General features: G+C 39.7%; 1 protein-coding gene across 5 annotated transcripts in view; it reads left to right on the top strand.

Annotated features, from left to right (window-relative positions):
* Positions 1–504: 504 nt before the first annotated feature.
* Positions 505–16,266, top strand: part of NUP93 (nucleoporin 93) — a gene marked incomplete at both ends in the record, with an annotated part of 94,283 nt that continues 78,521 nt past the window's right edge. For all 5 annotated transcript variants that reach the window (XM_080702446.1, XM_080702445.1, XM_080702444.1 and 2 more), the window contains 2 exons: positions 505–683; positions 16,011–16,128. In XM_080702446.1, coding sequence (XP_080558572.1) covers positions 505–683; positions 16,011–16,128 — 297 coding nt within the window. The remainder of the gene's footprint in view (positions 684–16,010; positions 16,129–16,266) is intronic.

Here is a 16,266-nt window from a genome sequence, read left to right as displayed (position 1 = left end):
CGGACTGGAATTAAATTCTGTCTACTCGAAAGCCTCAAGGAATTATCATCTGAGTTAAGGCTCTATTGTGTTGCACCCTTTGCATGGTGCTGTTTTTTCTAAGACACTTGAAGGAATAGGAGGTGCAGAGTGATGTTCTTTAAGCCTCCCAGAAGTTGCTACAGTGGTTTCTATTTCCTTCTATCTGTTTTGTGTCTGTGGAAGGAGACTGGTCTGTGGCTTAGTATCTTTGCATTTATACTGGTGGCAGAAATCAATCTTGGGGCTGTCAATACTCAGAAATGATGTGTTTCTTCATAGTCTGACTCATTTTCTTTGTTAAGTCTCTTCTTGGGCTATGTTCAGAACAATTCCTGCTTTTTTGATGAGCTGTCTCCTTGTCTGTTTATAAGAAATCTTGATATTTTATTAAGCTTCCAACAGATTCAGGCAGTATCTGAAGCCTATTTCTTCCTTGATTTAGGTGTCTCTTGTTGTTTTCCCCATCTAGGATCTGCATTCCCAATGGATACTGAGGGGTTTGGCGAGCTCCTTCAGCAGGCGGAACAGCTGGCTGCTGAGACTGAGGGCATCTCAGAGCTTCCCCATGTAGAACGAAACTTACAAGAGATCCAGCAGGCGGGTGAGCGCCTGCGTTCCCGTACCCTCACACGCACATCCCAGGAGACAGCAGATGTCAAGGCGTGAGTACTGGTGGGGAGGCAGTGCTGGTACTGGGTGGTTTGGGGGCAGTATCTGTTTTTTCTTTTCTGCCTTGAGATTGGATGCAGACTGTGAATGAGAGTCATAAGCCATATTCTCAGGAACTCAGAGAGGTTTTGCAAACTGGTCAGCAGCCTCGCTTTGTCTCTCTGCCTCTTTGATTTTCTGCCCAGTCTGTCTGTGAGGCCATTTCACGGGCAGAGATGATCAGGGTATGAGGGGGCTGAAGAGCTGTTATGCAGAAACTGGTCAGTAGTTCCTGCTTGCGTTTGCAAAGTGTCGAATCATAAATGGCTCCTGTAAGTATGTTAGTAGATATGGGCCATCTAGATAAGTGGTGCCTTCCAAGCCAGAAAGCACTTGGCAACGTGCAAAGTTTCAAGGGAGTCTGGAAGAAATTGATGCATACTCAGTGATGAGAAGCCATGTGAGGAGTGATTCTGCTTACTGTTTGTGACCTCACAGGCTGCCTTTGATGAAAGGCCTTAAAATACAGTGCCTTCTAGCTAAATAAAGAACAGCAAAGTGGATAAGCCCAGGAGAGTGCAGCTTAGGAAATGCTAACTGGGCCAGTGGTTACTGCTACCACCCAGCTTTGATTCTACAAAGGTTTGTTTGTTTGTTTTTTGTTTGTTTGTTGTGGTATTGGGGGTGACAAAGAAAATGAGTCCGAGTGTGAAGAAATAGATCAGTTCTGTGAGTATTGACAGCCCCAAGATTGATTTCTGCCACCAGTGTAAATGCTTTCTACCTCCAGGCTACACTCCCAGACCTATTTTATACTTTATTTGGAAACAGGGCCTTACTAAGTTGCTGAGAGCCTCACTAAGTAGCTGAGGCTGGCTTTGAACCTGTGCGATCCTCCTGTCTCAGCCTCCCAGGCGCAGGGATTACAAGCGTGCGCCACCACGCCCGGCTTACAAAGGTATATTTAAGCCGAGTGTGATGGCACACTCCTATAATCCCAGGATTTAGGAGGCCAAGACAGGAGGATCAAAATTTTGAGGCCCGCCTCAGCAACTTAGTGAGATTTTGTTTCAAAATAAAAAAATAAAATAGAGCTGGGGATATAGTTCAGAGGGAGAGCACTTCTGGGTTCAATCCGCAGTACCTCCCCTTCCCCTCAAAGGTATGTTTAGAGTCTCCACTGTGCCCATCCTCGATCATATCTGGTGCTACAAACATGTCTTGTAGGAGCTAATAACTTGGGAGTGGGACAGAAAATAAAAATCATGCCGCTTTCTTTAAGAAATGTGATTTATGGTGTTACTGTGTGTCAAAACTTGGTTTGACTTAAGATTTGCTTAATCCTTACAGCCAACATTAGGACTGGGATCCCCATAATACAGTTGAGCAACAGTACTTACAGAGGGCAAGTTGATTCTGGTGAGCCAGGATTCAAACCCAGCTAGGCTGACCCCAGAGCACATGGTCTTGTAGTCCTGATGGAAGATGGAGGAGAGCTTCTACTTTGATTTTGGTGGGTCTCAAAAGTGACTGAGATACTGTACAGGAGATAAGGAATTGTCACTCATCTCCTTAGTCTTTATTCCTTGATCTTGAGAACAACTTCAGTGCAGGAACTCAATATATGTTACAGGTGTGAGGAAGACCACATCATTTTTGTAACTAATCTTGAGAGCAGAATGTTTTGGCTGCTCATGATTCAATCCTTCTTCCCTCCGCCCTTCCTTCCGCCTCCCCTCCCCCGCAACCTTGGAGCAAAATGCAGCCAACTGTCTCCCCATACTGTTCTCAAAAACCCCAACCAGTCTTTAGACGTGTCTGTTACCTTGCGCTCCCTCAGGCTCCTTACTGCTACTTCTAGCTGCCGAAGCTACTCCCTGTCTTGAGCATGTAGGCTGTGTGCTTGTGTGCAGTGGTGCTGCTTGAGCAAGAGGCCTGTGATGCCAGCTGAGTTGCTATAGTTATAATTTAATTGCATCAGTTTTATAGCCTATTAAGAGCAAAAAGGGAAAATGTCTTCTTGGTAGCAATTATCAGTCATACTCTTTCTTGTAAATTTCCATCCTTTCTCATCTCCTTCTACCCTAAATTCATTATTTTAGAGAGGAGGAAGTTGGAACATTGAAAGAATGGGTATAGGGTAGGGCAAGTGCTTAAAAAACTAAAGGGCTGATGGCTGTATTTTTCCATTTTCTTGATAGGCAGAGAGAAAAAGTGTAATGTGAATAAATATTTTATAATACACAGAGTGAGGGCAGAAGAGAGAACTGAGTGGGAAAAAATTTAAGTTTTGAAAGAAAATGCAGTCATTAAGATGTTAGTTTGGATTGTAGATTTTAGCCTGAATTATTTTGTGCTGAATATTTTTATTTGTTTAAATATGCTGTGTTGGATTTTTCACTTCAGGAAACAGAATTGATGGTTTTTTTTGCATGTGTGTGTTTGATCTTTTTAGTATTCAAAGTATGTATAACATTTAAAGGTGCAGACTGTGGCCCATGAGCCACATCCAGCTTTCTGCTTGTTAAGTTTTATTGGAACACAGTACATGCTTATTTGTTTATGTATTATTATCTATGTTGCTTTTGTGCTACAATTGCAGAGTCAAGTAATTGTGATAGAGGTTAAATGGTCTGCAAAGCCTGAGATATTTCTATCTTTACAGAAAAGTTTACTGGCTCCTGTATAAATAGTAAAATGAATGAATACCTATAAGCAAATTGTACAGTTAAGATATAGAATATTATCAGTATCTGTGATGCCCTCCCGAATATCTGCCATTGATTATATCCCCTACTTTTCCTATTTGAGGTGGCTCACTATATTTTCCCACTCAAACTCTGAGGTCAAACAACCTAGAGGTATGCAAAGAAAGAGCCAGCAGTCACTTTCTCCCTCAGTGTTATCTTCCAAGATAACTAGTGTTACCAGTTTGCTTGGTCTTTTACAGTTTTCTCCATGATCATGCAAAACATATGCCAATGTTTATTTGACCATAATTACATAGCAAATTATAACTTTACTTATGATAATATTACTAAGCTATATTTTAAACATTTAATATTTGTCAGGCACAGTGCCATGTACTTTAATGTGTATTATATAATTCCCTTCCTTACCTCTTCTCCAAAAGTCTCAGACACATAGACATTCATTGTGGCATTATTCATAATAGCAAAAATAGGAAATAACTCAAAATGTCCATCAGTAGGTCACTGGGTGAATACATGTGGTACATCTCCATACTGGAATACTTCTTCAGTAGTACTAAGTAATGAACGTATCTACTACCAAGAAGTGATTCTGGGATATATTATTAAGTAAAAACTACTCCTGAACTAACCCTGTGAAATAAATATTACTTCCATTTTATAAATGAGGGAGGTCAGATAGCAAGTAGGCAACCAGAATTCCGATGTAGCTTGGTCAGTAGGAATACCTTTTTGGCTCTATAGCAAGTTCCCAAGGGATTATCATAAATATTATCTTCACTGGTCTTCATATTTAACAGAGGGAAAAAAGCTGAAGCTCGAAAAAATAATATATCTAAGATTTTCAATAGTAAATTGCAGGTGAGACTTGAAACCAAGTCTCCTGACTTTTTTTTCTTTTTTCTTTCCTTTTTTTTTTTTTGTGGTACTGGGGATGGAACCCAGGGGCATTCTACCTCCAAGCTACACCCCCAGCCCTATATTTTATTCTTTATTTTTTGAAAATGAGTCTCACTGAGTTACAGAGGGCCTCATTAAATAGTAGTTAAGGCTGTCCTCAAACCGTGATCCTCCTGTCTCAGCCTCCCAAATGCTGGGATTTCAAGCGTGTGCCACCACGCCCGGCTTGGTCTCCTGACATTTTCTAAATCCCACGTATACTGGGAATAGCCTTTGTCCTCCTACTTTCCTGGGACTGTAGTATTTGACTCTGGCTTCTGTGGCTTTCTGCTCATGGGAGCTGCCTAGCTCATAAGAACCAGGGCAGGGAGAAGGCAAGGAACTTTTGGGTTTCTCTACCCTTAAAAGCTGAAATTTGGCCAGGTGTGGTGGCACATGCATGTAATCCCTGTACTTGGGAGACTGAGACAGGAGTATTGTGGTTTGCAACCAGCCTCAAGTACTTAGTGAAGTCCTCCACAACTTAGTGAGACCCTGTTTCAAAATAAAGAATAAAAAATAGGGCTGGGAGTAGAGGTTGGAGGTAGAATACCCCTGGGTTCAATCCCCAGTATCATACACACACACAAAAGCTGAGAGTTTGCCAGGTGTGGTTTGTGTTCATAATCCCAATACTTGGGAGGCTGAAACAGGAGTATTACAGGTTTGAAGCCAGCCTCAGCAGTTTAGTGAGACTTCCAGCAAACTAGCAAGACTCTGTTTCAAATAAAAATTCTTTTTGAAAGGGCTAGGGGTATAGCCCTGAGGTAGAATGTCTGAGTTCAATTCCTAGTATTGCCACCAATAAACCCCCTAAAACTGAAAGCATCTGGCATAGCCTTTAGTTGTAAAAGCATCCCTTCCTTAGATTCCCTGGCTCCTTCATCAGTCTTTCTTTCCTCTCTCTTTTCATCGAGGTTTCTTTGTATGCAAAATATAAACCAAATACTACTAAGTTATTAATACCTAGTAGTTTTAATAGATATTTTTAAAATTCTGAGGTTTTCGGCTCTGGTACACATTTAAATCACATGAACACAGGATACATTCTCAAATATTAGTAGTGGAGATAAAGCATCATGGGAGAGAATTTGAAAATTGCTAGCAAAGTTGACTTAGCAATTCTATTTCTAGGGATAATATATACTGGCAAAAATATGAAAGTCTTATGCACAAAGATATTTATTGTATTATTTGTAATACTAAGAATAGAGAGCAACTTAGATATTCATCACATAATAGAGCACTGGTTGAATAAATGTGGTACATCTATATATATATATATATATATATATATATATATATCAGAGTACTTTTCAGTAGAACTGAAAAATTGAGAGTATGTGCTACCATGTAGTGGTTCTAGGTACATACTATTAAGTAAAAACTACAAGATGGAGAAAGGTATATAATATCTGTATCATTTCTTTTAAATGGCAGGCAATTCCAAGGGGTTAGGCCGGTGCTGGGGCCAGCGAGGCTGGGATCGGAGCCTGCCGTGAGGCTAGGCTGGTGCTGGGGCCTCCGAGGCCGGGATTGGAGCCTGCTGAGGGGTTAGGCCGGTGCTGGGGCCAGCGAGACCAGAATCGGGGCCTCCCATGAGGCAAGGCCGCTGCTTGAGCCAGCGAGGTCTGGATCAGTCCACCGGGTAACCAGGCCACTACTGGGGCTATCAAGAGTGGGATCAGTACTTGCAATGCGGCATGCACAGAGAAATATTGCAGAAAATAAAAATCAGATACTTCCCCTAATCAGCAAAAACTAGGAGGAAAGGGGCAACAGGAAGAGGTTGAGCTATAGAAAGGGTCCTATAGTGAAGCAACTAAGGTGACCAATCAGAGGGTATGGAATAGGGGAAGATGGAGTCTCTTTAAAACTCAGGAGGTACATAAAGAAATGTATCAAAGTTAATCACCAAACAAGCATGGGATCGAGGAGGGGGAGGGAATGGGATGGGGCCTGGATGAGGGCTAATTGAATGATGTGTGCTTGTATATCCTCTCAAGTCTTGTACTCCAATGTGATATATGATTACAATGCACCAATTTTAAAAAAATAAAAATAAAAATAAAGGGCAGGCAAAAGGCATCCAATATTCATGGATCAGAAGACTTAATGTTAAGATGTTAATACTCCCCAAATTGACCTACAATTTAACAAAAACTATCAAAATCCTAATGGGAGCCAGGTATAGTGGAACTTGTCTATAATCTCAGTACTTGGGAGGCCGAGATAGGGGTTTCAGGTTTGAGGCTAGCCTCAGCAAATTAGTGAAAATCTGATTCAAAATATAAAATAAAAAGGGTTGGGGCATATCTTGGAGGTAGAATGCATGTGAGTTCAATCTTATACCTTTATACTTAGACCCTTCTACCCGCCCAAAATCCTAGTTGGTCCTTTTTTCAGGAATTAACAAGTTGCTCTTAAATGCAAGGAACATAGTGTGTGTGTGTGTGTGTGTGTGTGTGTGTGTGTGTGTATTTGTTATGGGAATTGAACCTATGGGCATTCTACCTCTGAGCTACACCACCAGTCCGTTTAATTTTTTATTTTTGAAATAGGGTCTCATTAGGTTGCTGAGAGCCTCACTATGTTGCTGAGGCTGTCCTTGAACCTGTGATCCTCTGTCTCAGCTTCTCAAGTACTGGGATTATAGTCATATGCCATGGTACCTGTTTTGTCTTTAAAAGGTAGAATAAAGTTGGAAGACTCATACTTCCAATTTCAAAACTTATTAGAAAGCCACAGTAATCAAGGTTGTGTGATACTGGCATAAGGATAGAAATATAGATTGATAGAATAAAAGTTTTTTGGGGGGAGTCCCGGTTATTGAACTTAGAGGCATTCTCCCTTCAAGGTATACCTCCAGCCCAATTTTTATTTCTTTATCTGGAAACAGGGTCTCATTAGGTTTCTGAGAGCCTCCTTACATTGCTGAGTCTGGCTTTGAAGCTGTGATCCTTCTGTCTCAGCCTCCTAAGTACTGGAATTACAAGTGTATGAGTCCAGAAATCAATACATGTGCCTATCAACAACTGATTTTCAAAAAGGGTACCAAGAAAGAATAAGTGTCTGTGTGTGTGTGTGTGTGTGTGTGTGTGTGTGTGTGTGTTTTGCTAGTGATTGAACCCAGGGGCATTCTTCCTCCAAGCTACACTCAGCCCTATTTTATTTTTTTATTTGGAAACAGGGTCTCACTAAGTTGCTAAGAGCCTCACTAAATGCTGAAGTTGACTTCAAACCTGTGATTCTCCTGTCTCAGCTTCCCAAGTACTGGGACTACAGTAGTGTGCTACCATGCCTGGCTAAGAATATTTCTTTTTCAGCAAAAAACAAAAACCAAAAAACCTGGGGAAACTAGATATCTACATGCAAAAGAATGAAGTTGGACACTTGCCTTATACCATACACAGAAACTAACTCCAAATGGATGATAGGCCTAAATGTAAGATCTAAAACTAAAATTCTTAAGAAAATATAGACTGGGTGTGGTGGCACACTTGGGAAGCTAAAACAGGAGAATCACAAGTTCAAGGCCAGCCTCAGCAACTTAGTGAGACCCTGTTTCAAAATAAAAAATAAGTGTGAGAGTTATTGGAGGTAGAGTGCCCCTGGGTTACGTCTCTAGTACCAAAAAAAAAAGGAAAATGTAGGCATAAATCATCCTGACTCTAGCATAGGCAGAGCTTCAAGTGATAGACTAATGAGTAGATCAAACTTCATCAAAATAAAAAAGAAACTTGTGTTTCAAATGGTACTATTGAGAAAGTAAAAAAGACTGGGTATGGTGGGCTTTAACCCCAGGACTTGGGAGGTTGAGACAAGAGGATCTCAGACTCATGGCCAGCCTCCACAATATAGTGAGACGCTGTCTCAAAAACAAAACGAAACAAAACAAAAAAACAAACTAAAATGGATGGCGATAGAGCTCCGTGTTGGTATACTCCTGGGTTCAGTTTCCAGTACCACCAAAAAAGTATGGGGAGAACCCCCAAAAGAATCCCTGAAGAATGAAATTATGTACAAATTATGTATCTGCCCAGAGACTTGTATCCAAGACTTGTTTTAAAAAGACAAATCATCTAACTTAAAAATGGGCAAAAGATCTTTGTCCAGTAAGCAAACAAAAAAAATGCTCAACATCACTATAAAATACCACCTCATTCTCACTGAGATAGCTGTAATCAAAAAGACATAATAAGCCGGGCGTGGTGGCGCACGCTTGTAATCCCCGCGCTTGGGAGGCGGAGACAGGAGGATCGCGCAGGTTCGAAGCCAGCCGCGCTGGCGTAAGAGACCCTGTTTCAAAAATATAAAATAGGTCTGGGAGTGTAGCCCGGAGGTAGAAGGGCTTCCAGGAACCCCAGTACCACCAAAAAAAAAAAAAAAAAAAAAAGACATAATAAGTGTTGGTGGAGATAGGGAAAAAATGGAAACTCTCATGCATTGTTGATGAGAATGTAAAATAGTTTAGCCTCTTTGAAAGACAGTTTAGCAGTTTCTCCAAAGGGTAACTGTATGATCCAGCAATTAACATATAATGCAGCAGTGCCATTCCTGGCTGTATACCCGAGAGATGAACACTTGTGTTTTTGTTTGTTTGTGGTACTGAGGAGTGAATCCAGGGGTGTTCTACCTCTGAGATACACTCCCCTCACCTTTTGTTTATCTGTCTATATCTATCTATCTATCTATCTATTTATCTATCTATCTATCTTTATTTTTTGTTTGTCAGTGATAGAACCCAGGGGCATTCTACCTCTGAACTCCACTCCCAGCCTGATATTTTATTCTTTATTTTGAAATAGGGTCTCACTAAGTTATGGAGGCCCTCACAAGTTTCTGAGGCTGGCCATGAACCTGGGATCCTCCTGTCTCAGTTTCCAAGTACTAGAATTATAAGTGTGTGCCACCATGCCTGGCTTTGTTATTTTTTGAAATAGGGTCTTGTTAAGTTTCTGATGCCCTAAATTGTTAAGGCTGGCCTCAAACCCATGAACCTTTGTTCTCAGCCTCTCAAGTACTGGGATGATAGGTGTATACCTCTCTGCCCAGTAAGATGAACACATTAGTCCATGCAAAAACGTGTATGTGCATGATCATGGCTGAATTTTCCTAATAGCTAAAAATTAGAAATAACCCAAATGCCTGCCAACTGAATGAATAAATAAAATGTGATGTGGCTATGCAATGGGATACTATATGGCAACACCAAGAAATGAAGTAGCAATACATGCACTAACATGGAAAAACCTTGAAAGTATTAGGCTACATGAAAGAAGCCTGTCACAAATGACTATATATATATATAAAATTTTGGCTTTGAACCTGCAGGATCCTCCTGTCTCAGCCTCATAAATGCTGGGATTACAAGCATGCGCCACCACGCCCAGCTAATGACTACATATTTTAAGATTCTTTTTATATGCAGTGTCTAGAATGGGCTAGCGAGACAGAAATGTAGATTCGTAGTTGCCAGAGGGTGAATGGATGGAGAAAATGGGGAATGACTACCAATGGGTAGCAGTTTTTTTTTTTTTTTTTTTTTTTTGGTCATGAAAATGTTCTAAAATTGATTGTGGTGATGGCTATACAACTCTAATGATAGTTAAAAACATTGAATTATATACTTTCAATGAATGAATTGCAGTATGTGGATTTTATCTTAATAGCATTGTTTTTAAAAAGCAGGCGAAACAGATGTACATACATATTTGCTGGTAAAACAGAAGAAAAGTAGCTGGAATTTGTTTTAATCAAGTATGGTAAGGCATGCAGATAGGAAAATGACTGTCACGAAGGAAGAAATTTTACTCATAGATTCCTAGAAAGGAGGCATGGCATACCACACATGTCCATTCCAGGAAGTACTGGGACTGACCATGATGAGGTGCCAATCATGATCTTGAAAGACCCAGTCCTGAATGCCATAATCCAGGCATTGAAATCCTGAAAGCCCAGAAGCCAAAAACTACAGTCTCCATGAAGGAGAAAGTATAGAAAGCTGAGTTCTGGAGACAGGTTTGGCCACACAGTACAGCAACAATGAAAACTTAAGTTAAAAATGCACCATTTATCTACATTGACATTCCTTCCAGCTGATAAAATTCCAGAAGCTTTTAGTGAATTAAAGCCAAATTTGCCTGAAGAAGCCAGTAGTTACCGACTAGTTGGAAGTAATAACGTGCATGGTAGGATAAGAGTACATTTATGCAGTGGTGTTGCTTTTCAAGTCACTAGTGTTTCTGCCAAACTTGTGGTCTGTGTATGAGTGCTTGCAGAATGGATTTCCATGTATCCAAAAGAACACAGAAGCATGGCATAGAAGATTGGAAGACATAAAAGGGAATTTACATGCCAGTGTATATCAGACCATAGAAGAATCTCAGAAAGAGCAGCACCACACAGGAAGTGAATATAGATAAATTATTTTAAGGAGAGCTCTGTCCCAAAAGAAAATTAGCAGTTAGCTATCCTGATGCAGAACTTTAAAATATAATTAAATGGGCCAGGGATGTGGCTCAGTGGTAGAGCATTTGCCTAGCATGTGTGAGGCCCTGGGATCTACCCCCAGCACCACCAACAACCAACCAACCAACCAACCAACCAACCAACAAAACTCCCAAACTACATATATATATCAGTACTGTAATAATGCATAATAATAATGTATATATTTAATGATCATGAAATTGGCTAGCTGAAATGAACTTTCTCCATGTAATTGCCAATACTCTATCCCTACAATATGCTTTTTTATTTGTAAAATTCTTTTTGTTTTCTTATTTTACCCCTACTATTTAAAATTGTAAGCATCATCTTCTTTTTACAATGCTACATGTTTTATCTTCACATCCTCTCCAATACTGAGTATAAATTATATGAGAACTTTTTTTTAGAAGATTCTTACTTGGTTCATGAGGGTTTTTTTTTTTTTTTTGCAAATTAGACTTATTTATTTATTTATTTATTTATTTATTTATTTATTTATTTTTGCAGTGCTGAATATGGAGCCCAGGGGCATTCTACCTCCAAGCTACACTTCCAGCCCTATTTTTTAGTCTTTTTATTTTTGAAATAGGGTCTCACTGAGTTGCGAAAGGCCTCCCTGAGTAGCCAAGGTTGTCTGCAAACCACTATGCTCTGGTCTCTGCCTTCCTAATGCTGGGATTACAAGCGTGCACCACCATGCTTAGCGCAAATTAGACTTTAAACAAGGGCATTATCACAGTGTTGATATTGTGCGTAAGCATTGTGCATATATGTAAAAACATTAAACTTGGTAAGTGAGGTGATGACCTTTTTGTACTTTATTTATTTATTTATTTATTTATTTATTTATTTATTTATTGTGGTCCTGGGGATGGAACCCAGGGGAATTCTACCTCCAAACTATACATCCCTAGCCCTATATTTTATTCTTCATTTTGAAACAGGGTCTCACTGAGTTGCAAAGTGCCTCACTAAGTAGCTGAGGCTGTCCACAAACTGCGATCCTCCTGTGTCAGCCTCCCACCTACTGGGATTACAAACTTGCACCACCATGCCCAGCTTCATTTGAGTGTTTTTATAAATTTCAGCCCATTCCCGGCTCTACGAAAATCAATTTGGAGCCATCCCACTGCCACATTACATTTCCTCAGTTTGGAAAGAAGTACAAGGGGGTTATGTAACCCAAAGCAACAAGATACATTACAAAATTGAAAAATTTTTAAGTGTTAAAAGCAATACTTTAGCCAGGCGTGGTGCCACAAGCTTGTAATCCCAGCACATGGGAGGCTGAGAAAGGAAGATCACACAGGTTCAAAGCCAGCCTCAGCTACTTAGAGAGGCTCTCAGCAACTTAGTGAGACCCTGTTTCTAAATAAAGTATAAAATAGGTCTGGGAGTGTAGCCCGGAGGTAGAAAAGCCCCTGGGTTCCACCCCCAGGACCACCAAAAAAGTAAACAAACAAGCAAAACAGCAATACTTTATGCTTTCATTCTTATCTTTGGGGATGTCAGCATTTGGGATTATGGGTGTATGGGTTGGTATCTTTTGAGATCATGGCCCAAACCTGATCAGGAGGCAGAGAGCCAGCTGAAAATAAGGGCAAGAGCCTTTCTACAGAAAGGCAAGGCAGCATAAGCATATGATTGACTAGTTTGAATAACTTCTAGAGACAGGGGCTGTCTTTAGTCATCTAGGACTTGCCATAGGGATGATTAGGACAGGGTTGATGGTCTAGAGTATGAGAGCCCTGTGGGAATCTGATAGAGGTGATGATTGAAGTATGGGCTGTGGATTGATGGTTTTGCATATGAAAGATGTACTTGCAAAGTTATTTGAGTCTAGGAATTAGCTGTTCTGAGAGGGGCAGTCCCTTTAGTGTCAACAGGGCCCCAAATATCAAAGCATCAAATACAGAAAATAAGAGAGCATGATTAATATAAAGAAGGTAATCAGACAAAAGGTTACTTCTGGAAACAGGAAGGAATGGATGGAAAAGACAGAGACCTTTAAAAATAGATTTAACTTAAAACTGTGCAAATATTCGACAAATTCTGAAACAAAATTAAAATATTCTGGAACTTGAAAATAGAACACATGAATGTAAATGTTTATCTAGTTGGTAACCAACCACATAGGGAGGAATGGTATAATTTTTTTTTTTTTTTTTTTTTTTTTGGTGGTACTGGGGTTCCTGTAAACCCTTCTACCTCTGGGCTACACTCCCAGACCTATTTTATGTTTTTATTTGGAAACAGGGTCTCTTAAGCCAGCGAGGCTGGCTTTTAACCAGTGCAATCCTCCTGTCTCCGCCTCCCAAGCACAGGGATGACAAGCATGCACCACCATGCCCGGCAGAATGGTATAAGTTTTTAATCTGTGTGTGAGTGTGCGTGCGTGCGCGCGTGTGTGTGTATGTGTATGTTTTACTAGGGACTGAACCCAGGGGCATTCTACTGAAATACACCCCAAGCCTTATTTTATTTTTTTAGGACCTGGGGATTGAACCTAGGGTAGGGGCCTTCTACCTCTGAGCTACCCCAGCCTTATTTCTTTATTATTTATTTCTTTATTTATTTTTTGAGACAAGGTCTCACTGGATTATAGAAGGCCTCACTAAGTTGCTGAGGTTTTTTTTTTTTAATTTTTTCATAATAGTTCAAAAAGGGTGGCCCACTAGAATGGCTTTATGTATAATACAAGAAAAGATATAGCAAGTGTTTATGAGGATGTGAAAAAAATTGCAACCCTTATATGTTTATATTTTGGCAATGTAAAATGGTGTTGCTTTGGAAAAATCTGGCAGTTTTTCCAAAGATTTAATGATAGAGTTATTGACCATTTGACCCAGCAGGTGTACTAGGTATATGTCCAAGAAAAATGAAAATACTTATCACACAAAAGCTTGTGCAGAAATGTTCATAGCAGCATTTTTCATATTAGCCCACAAATGGAAACAACCCATATCCATTCATCAATTAATGAATGGATACATAAAACATAGTGTGTCCATATGATGTAATACCATTTGGCAATAAAAAGGAATGAAGTACTAACACACTCAGAATGGATGAACCTTGAAGCATTATGCTAAGTGAACGATGCCAGTCACAAAAGACTATATTATATTATTCATTAATAAGCAGTGTTCAGAGAAGGCACATCAATAGATACAGAAAGTAAATTTTGGTTCCCAGGGACTTATGGGGGAGGTCTAGGGGAAAATGGGGAAGTATTACATGTGGTAGGGGTTTCTTCTGGGGTGAAGAAAATATTCTAAAATTGATTGTCATAATGGTTATATAATTCTATGAGTATACATTCTATAATCTGTAAATATACTGAAATCACTGAATTGTACAATTTAAATGGTAAATTGTATGGTTTGTAAATTAATATGTTAGTAAAACTTATGAAAAAAAGAGGGAGGAGGTGCCTCTTAGGCTAAGTGCTTTGATGCACACTTGTAATCCTAGCTACTTTGAAGGCTGAGGCAGGAGAATTGCAAATTTGAGGCTGGCTTGGGTAGTGTAGTGAGATCCTAACTTGAAATTATAATTGAAAAAGGGCTGTGGATTTAGCTCAGTGGTAGAGCACCTTGCCTATCATGTGCGAGGCCCTGTGTTCAAACCCAGTACCACAAAGAGGCGGGAATTATACTAATTACTTCATAATCAGAATTGTTTGGAGGGAAATTCCATAGATAATTCCAATGTACAATAAAAGTTTAAAACTATTGTATTAGAAATGTAACTATTAAGGATTATAGGAAGAGAGAGGAAAGATTGTGTTTCTCCTACTGTATTTGTGGGAATGCCCCAGAATGGCATCATAGATGACCAGGAAACAAAAATCTATGGGGAACAATTCTTTGGGTGGACATAATTTTTGCCGCAGTATTTATTAGAATAGAATTAAACATGGGAAATCTTTCTCTTCTCCCAAAAATTTGTTAGTTTAGGACTGAAATTCTTGGGTTATACTTACAGATGTTGCTTGTGCTGCCCAATACTCGAGCATCTATGTTACTAAAAGTGAGCACACACTTTGTCAATGAGATTTTTTTAGTACTAAATCATAATCCAGAATTAAAATCTGAAAAATAAATTTCCCCAAGTTTCTTCCAGAGACTTTTCTAGACATTAGGGAGAAACCATTGTTATTTTTTAAACTCATTCATTGTTATGTTGCCCAGTTGAATAGAAATAAACCCAGTTGAATCATTCTCATTTCTCTTCAAAAGCACTTATTGGGCAGACAGTAGCCTTCTATATTATTAGGCGAGGCAGCAGAGGGAATTTGAAGATTTATTGGCATGGTGGTGTGCTTTTGAAGAGAGGCCATTGCAGAACCGGCCTTGGTTTCTAGTTGACTGCCGTGAGCAAATCATTGATTGCCCTGGACTTTTAGTTTCCTCAACCAGTGAATGAATTTGGATTAGGTTACTCCTGAAGCTTCTAAAAATTTTATGATTTACGGTATCTGTCTTTTTAAAAATTTATTTTTATTTTTATTTTTTGGTTTTTGTTCTGGGGATGGAACCTGGGGCATTCTACCTCCGAGCTACAAACCCAGCCATATTTTTTACTTTTTATTTTGAAACAGTGTCTCACTGAGTTGCAAAGGGCCTCACTAAGTATCTGAGGCTGTCTGCAAACTGTGATCCTCCTGTCTCAGCCTCTCAAATGCTGGGATTACAAGCATGTACCACTATGGCCAGCCCTGCATCTGTCTTTTCAGACACTGTTAAATATAGGATGGTGGTTAAGAATTTGTATTTTAGAACTATATAACCTCTCTCTGACACTTCCTGGTTGTGACTCTGGACAAGCCAGTTAGCCTCTTTGCCCATTAGTTCATCCATGTATAAAATGAAAATGAATAATTACATCTACCTTATGGTGTTCTTTAATATAGAGTGTTTGGAGCAGCCTCACCTCTGGCAGTATTATTGCTGTATTCAAGACAAGGCCCTCCCTCTAATTCAGGCATGATCAGAACCCAAATCTCTCTTAACTACCAAATGCAGTGTTGTATCTGTGTTAGACATGGGTAATAGATCTTTATGGAAAGACATAAAAGTGTCTGGACAGTAGGTAGGGCATTTTGAACAAAACTCTCTAGTATTTTATGAAGCATAATGATTGTTCTAATTCTACTTTTCCCTCACTTTTGTCTTTCTCCCATGTGTCCCCAAATAGGTCAGTTCTCCTTGGATCTCGAGGACTTGACATATCCCACATCTCCCAGCGACTGGAGAGTCTAAGTGCGGCTACCACTTTCGAGCCCCTTGAGCCTGTGAAGGACACAGACATTCAGGTAAGGCTACCAGGTGCAGATAGAACCTGAGCATGTGACCCAGGCTGAAGACCCTAGCCCTTTGTTCACCAGCTGATTAAGGCAGTCTAGTTTTCTATATTAATTTTCTTCTTCAGATATTAAACAGGTGGAAGGGTC

The sequence above is a fragment of the Muscardinus avellanarius genome, assembly GCF_963383645.1.
Source record: "Muscardinus avellanarius genome assembly, chromosome: 10".
Taxonomy (NCBI): Eukaryota; Metazoa; Chordata; class Mammalia; order Rodentia; family Gliridae; genus Muscardinus; species Muscardinus avellanarius.
Note: the sequence above shows the minus strand (reverse complement) of the source record. Positions and strands in the feature narration are given on the sequence as shown.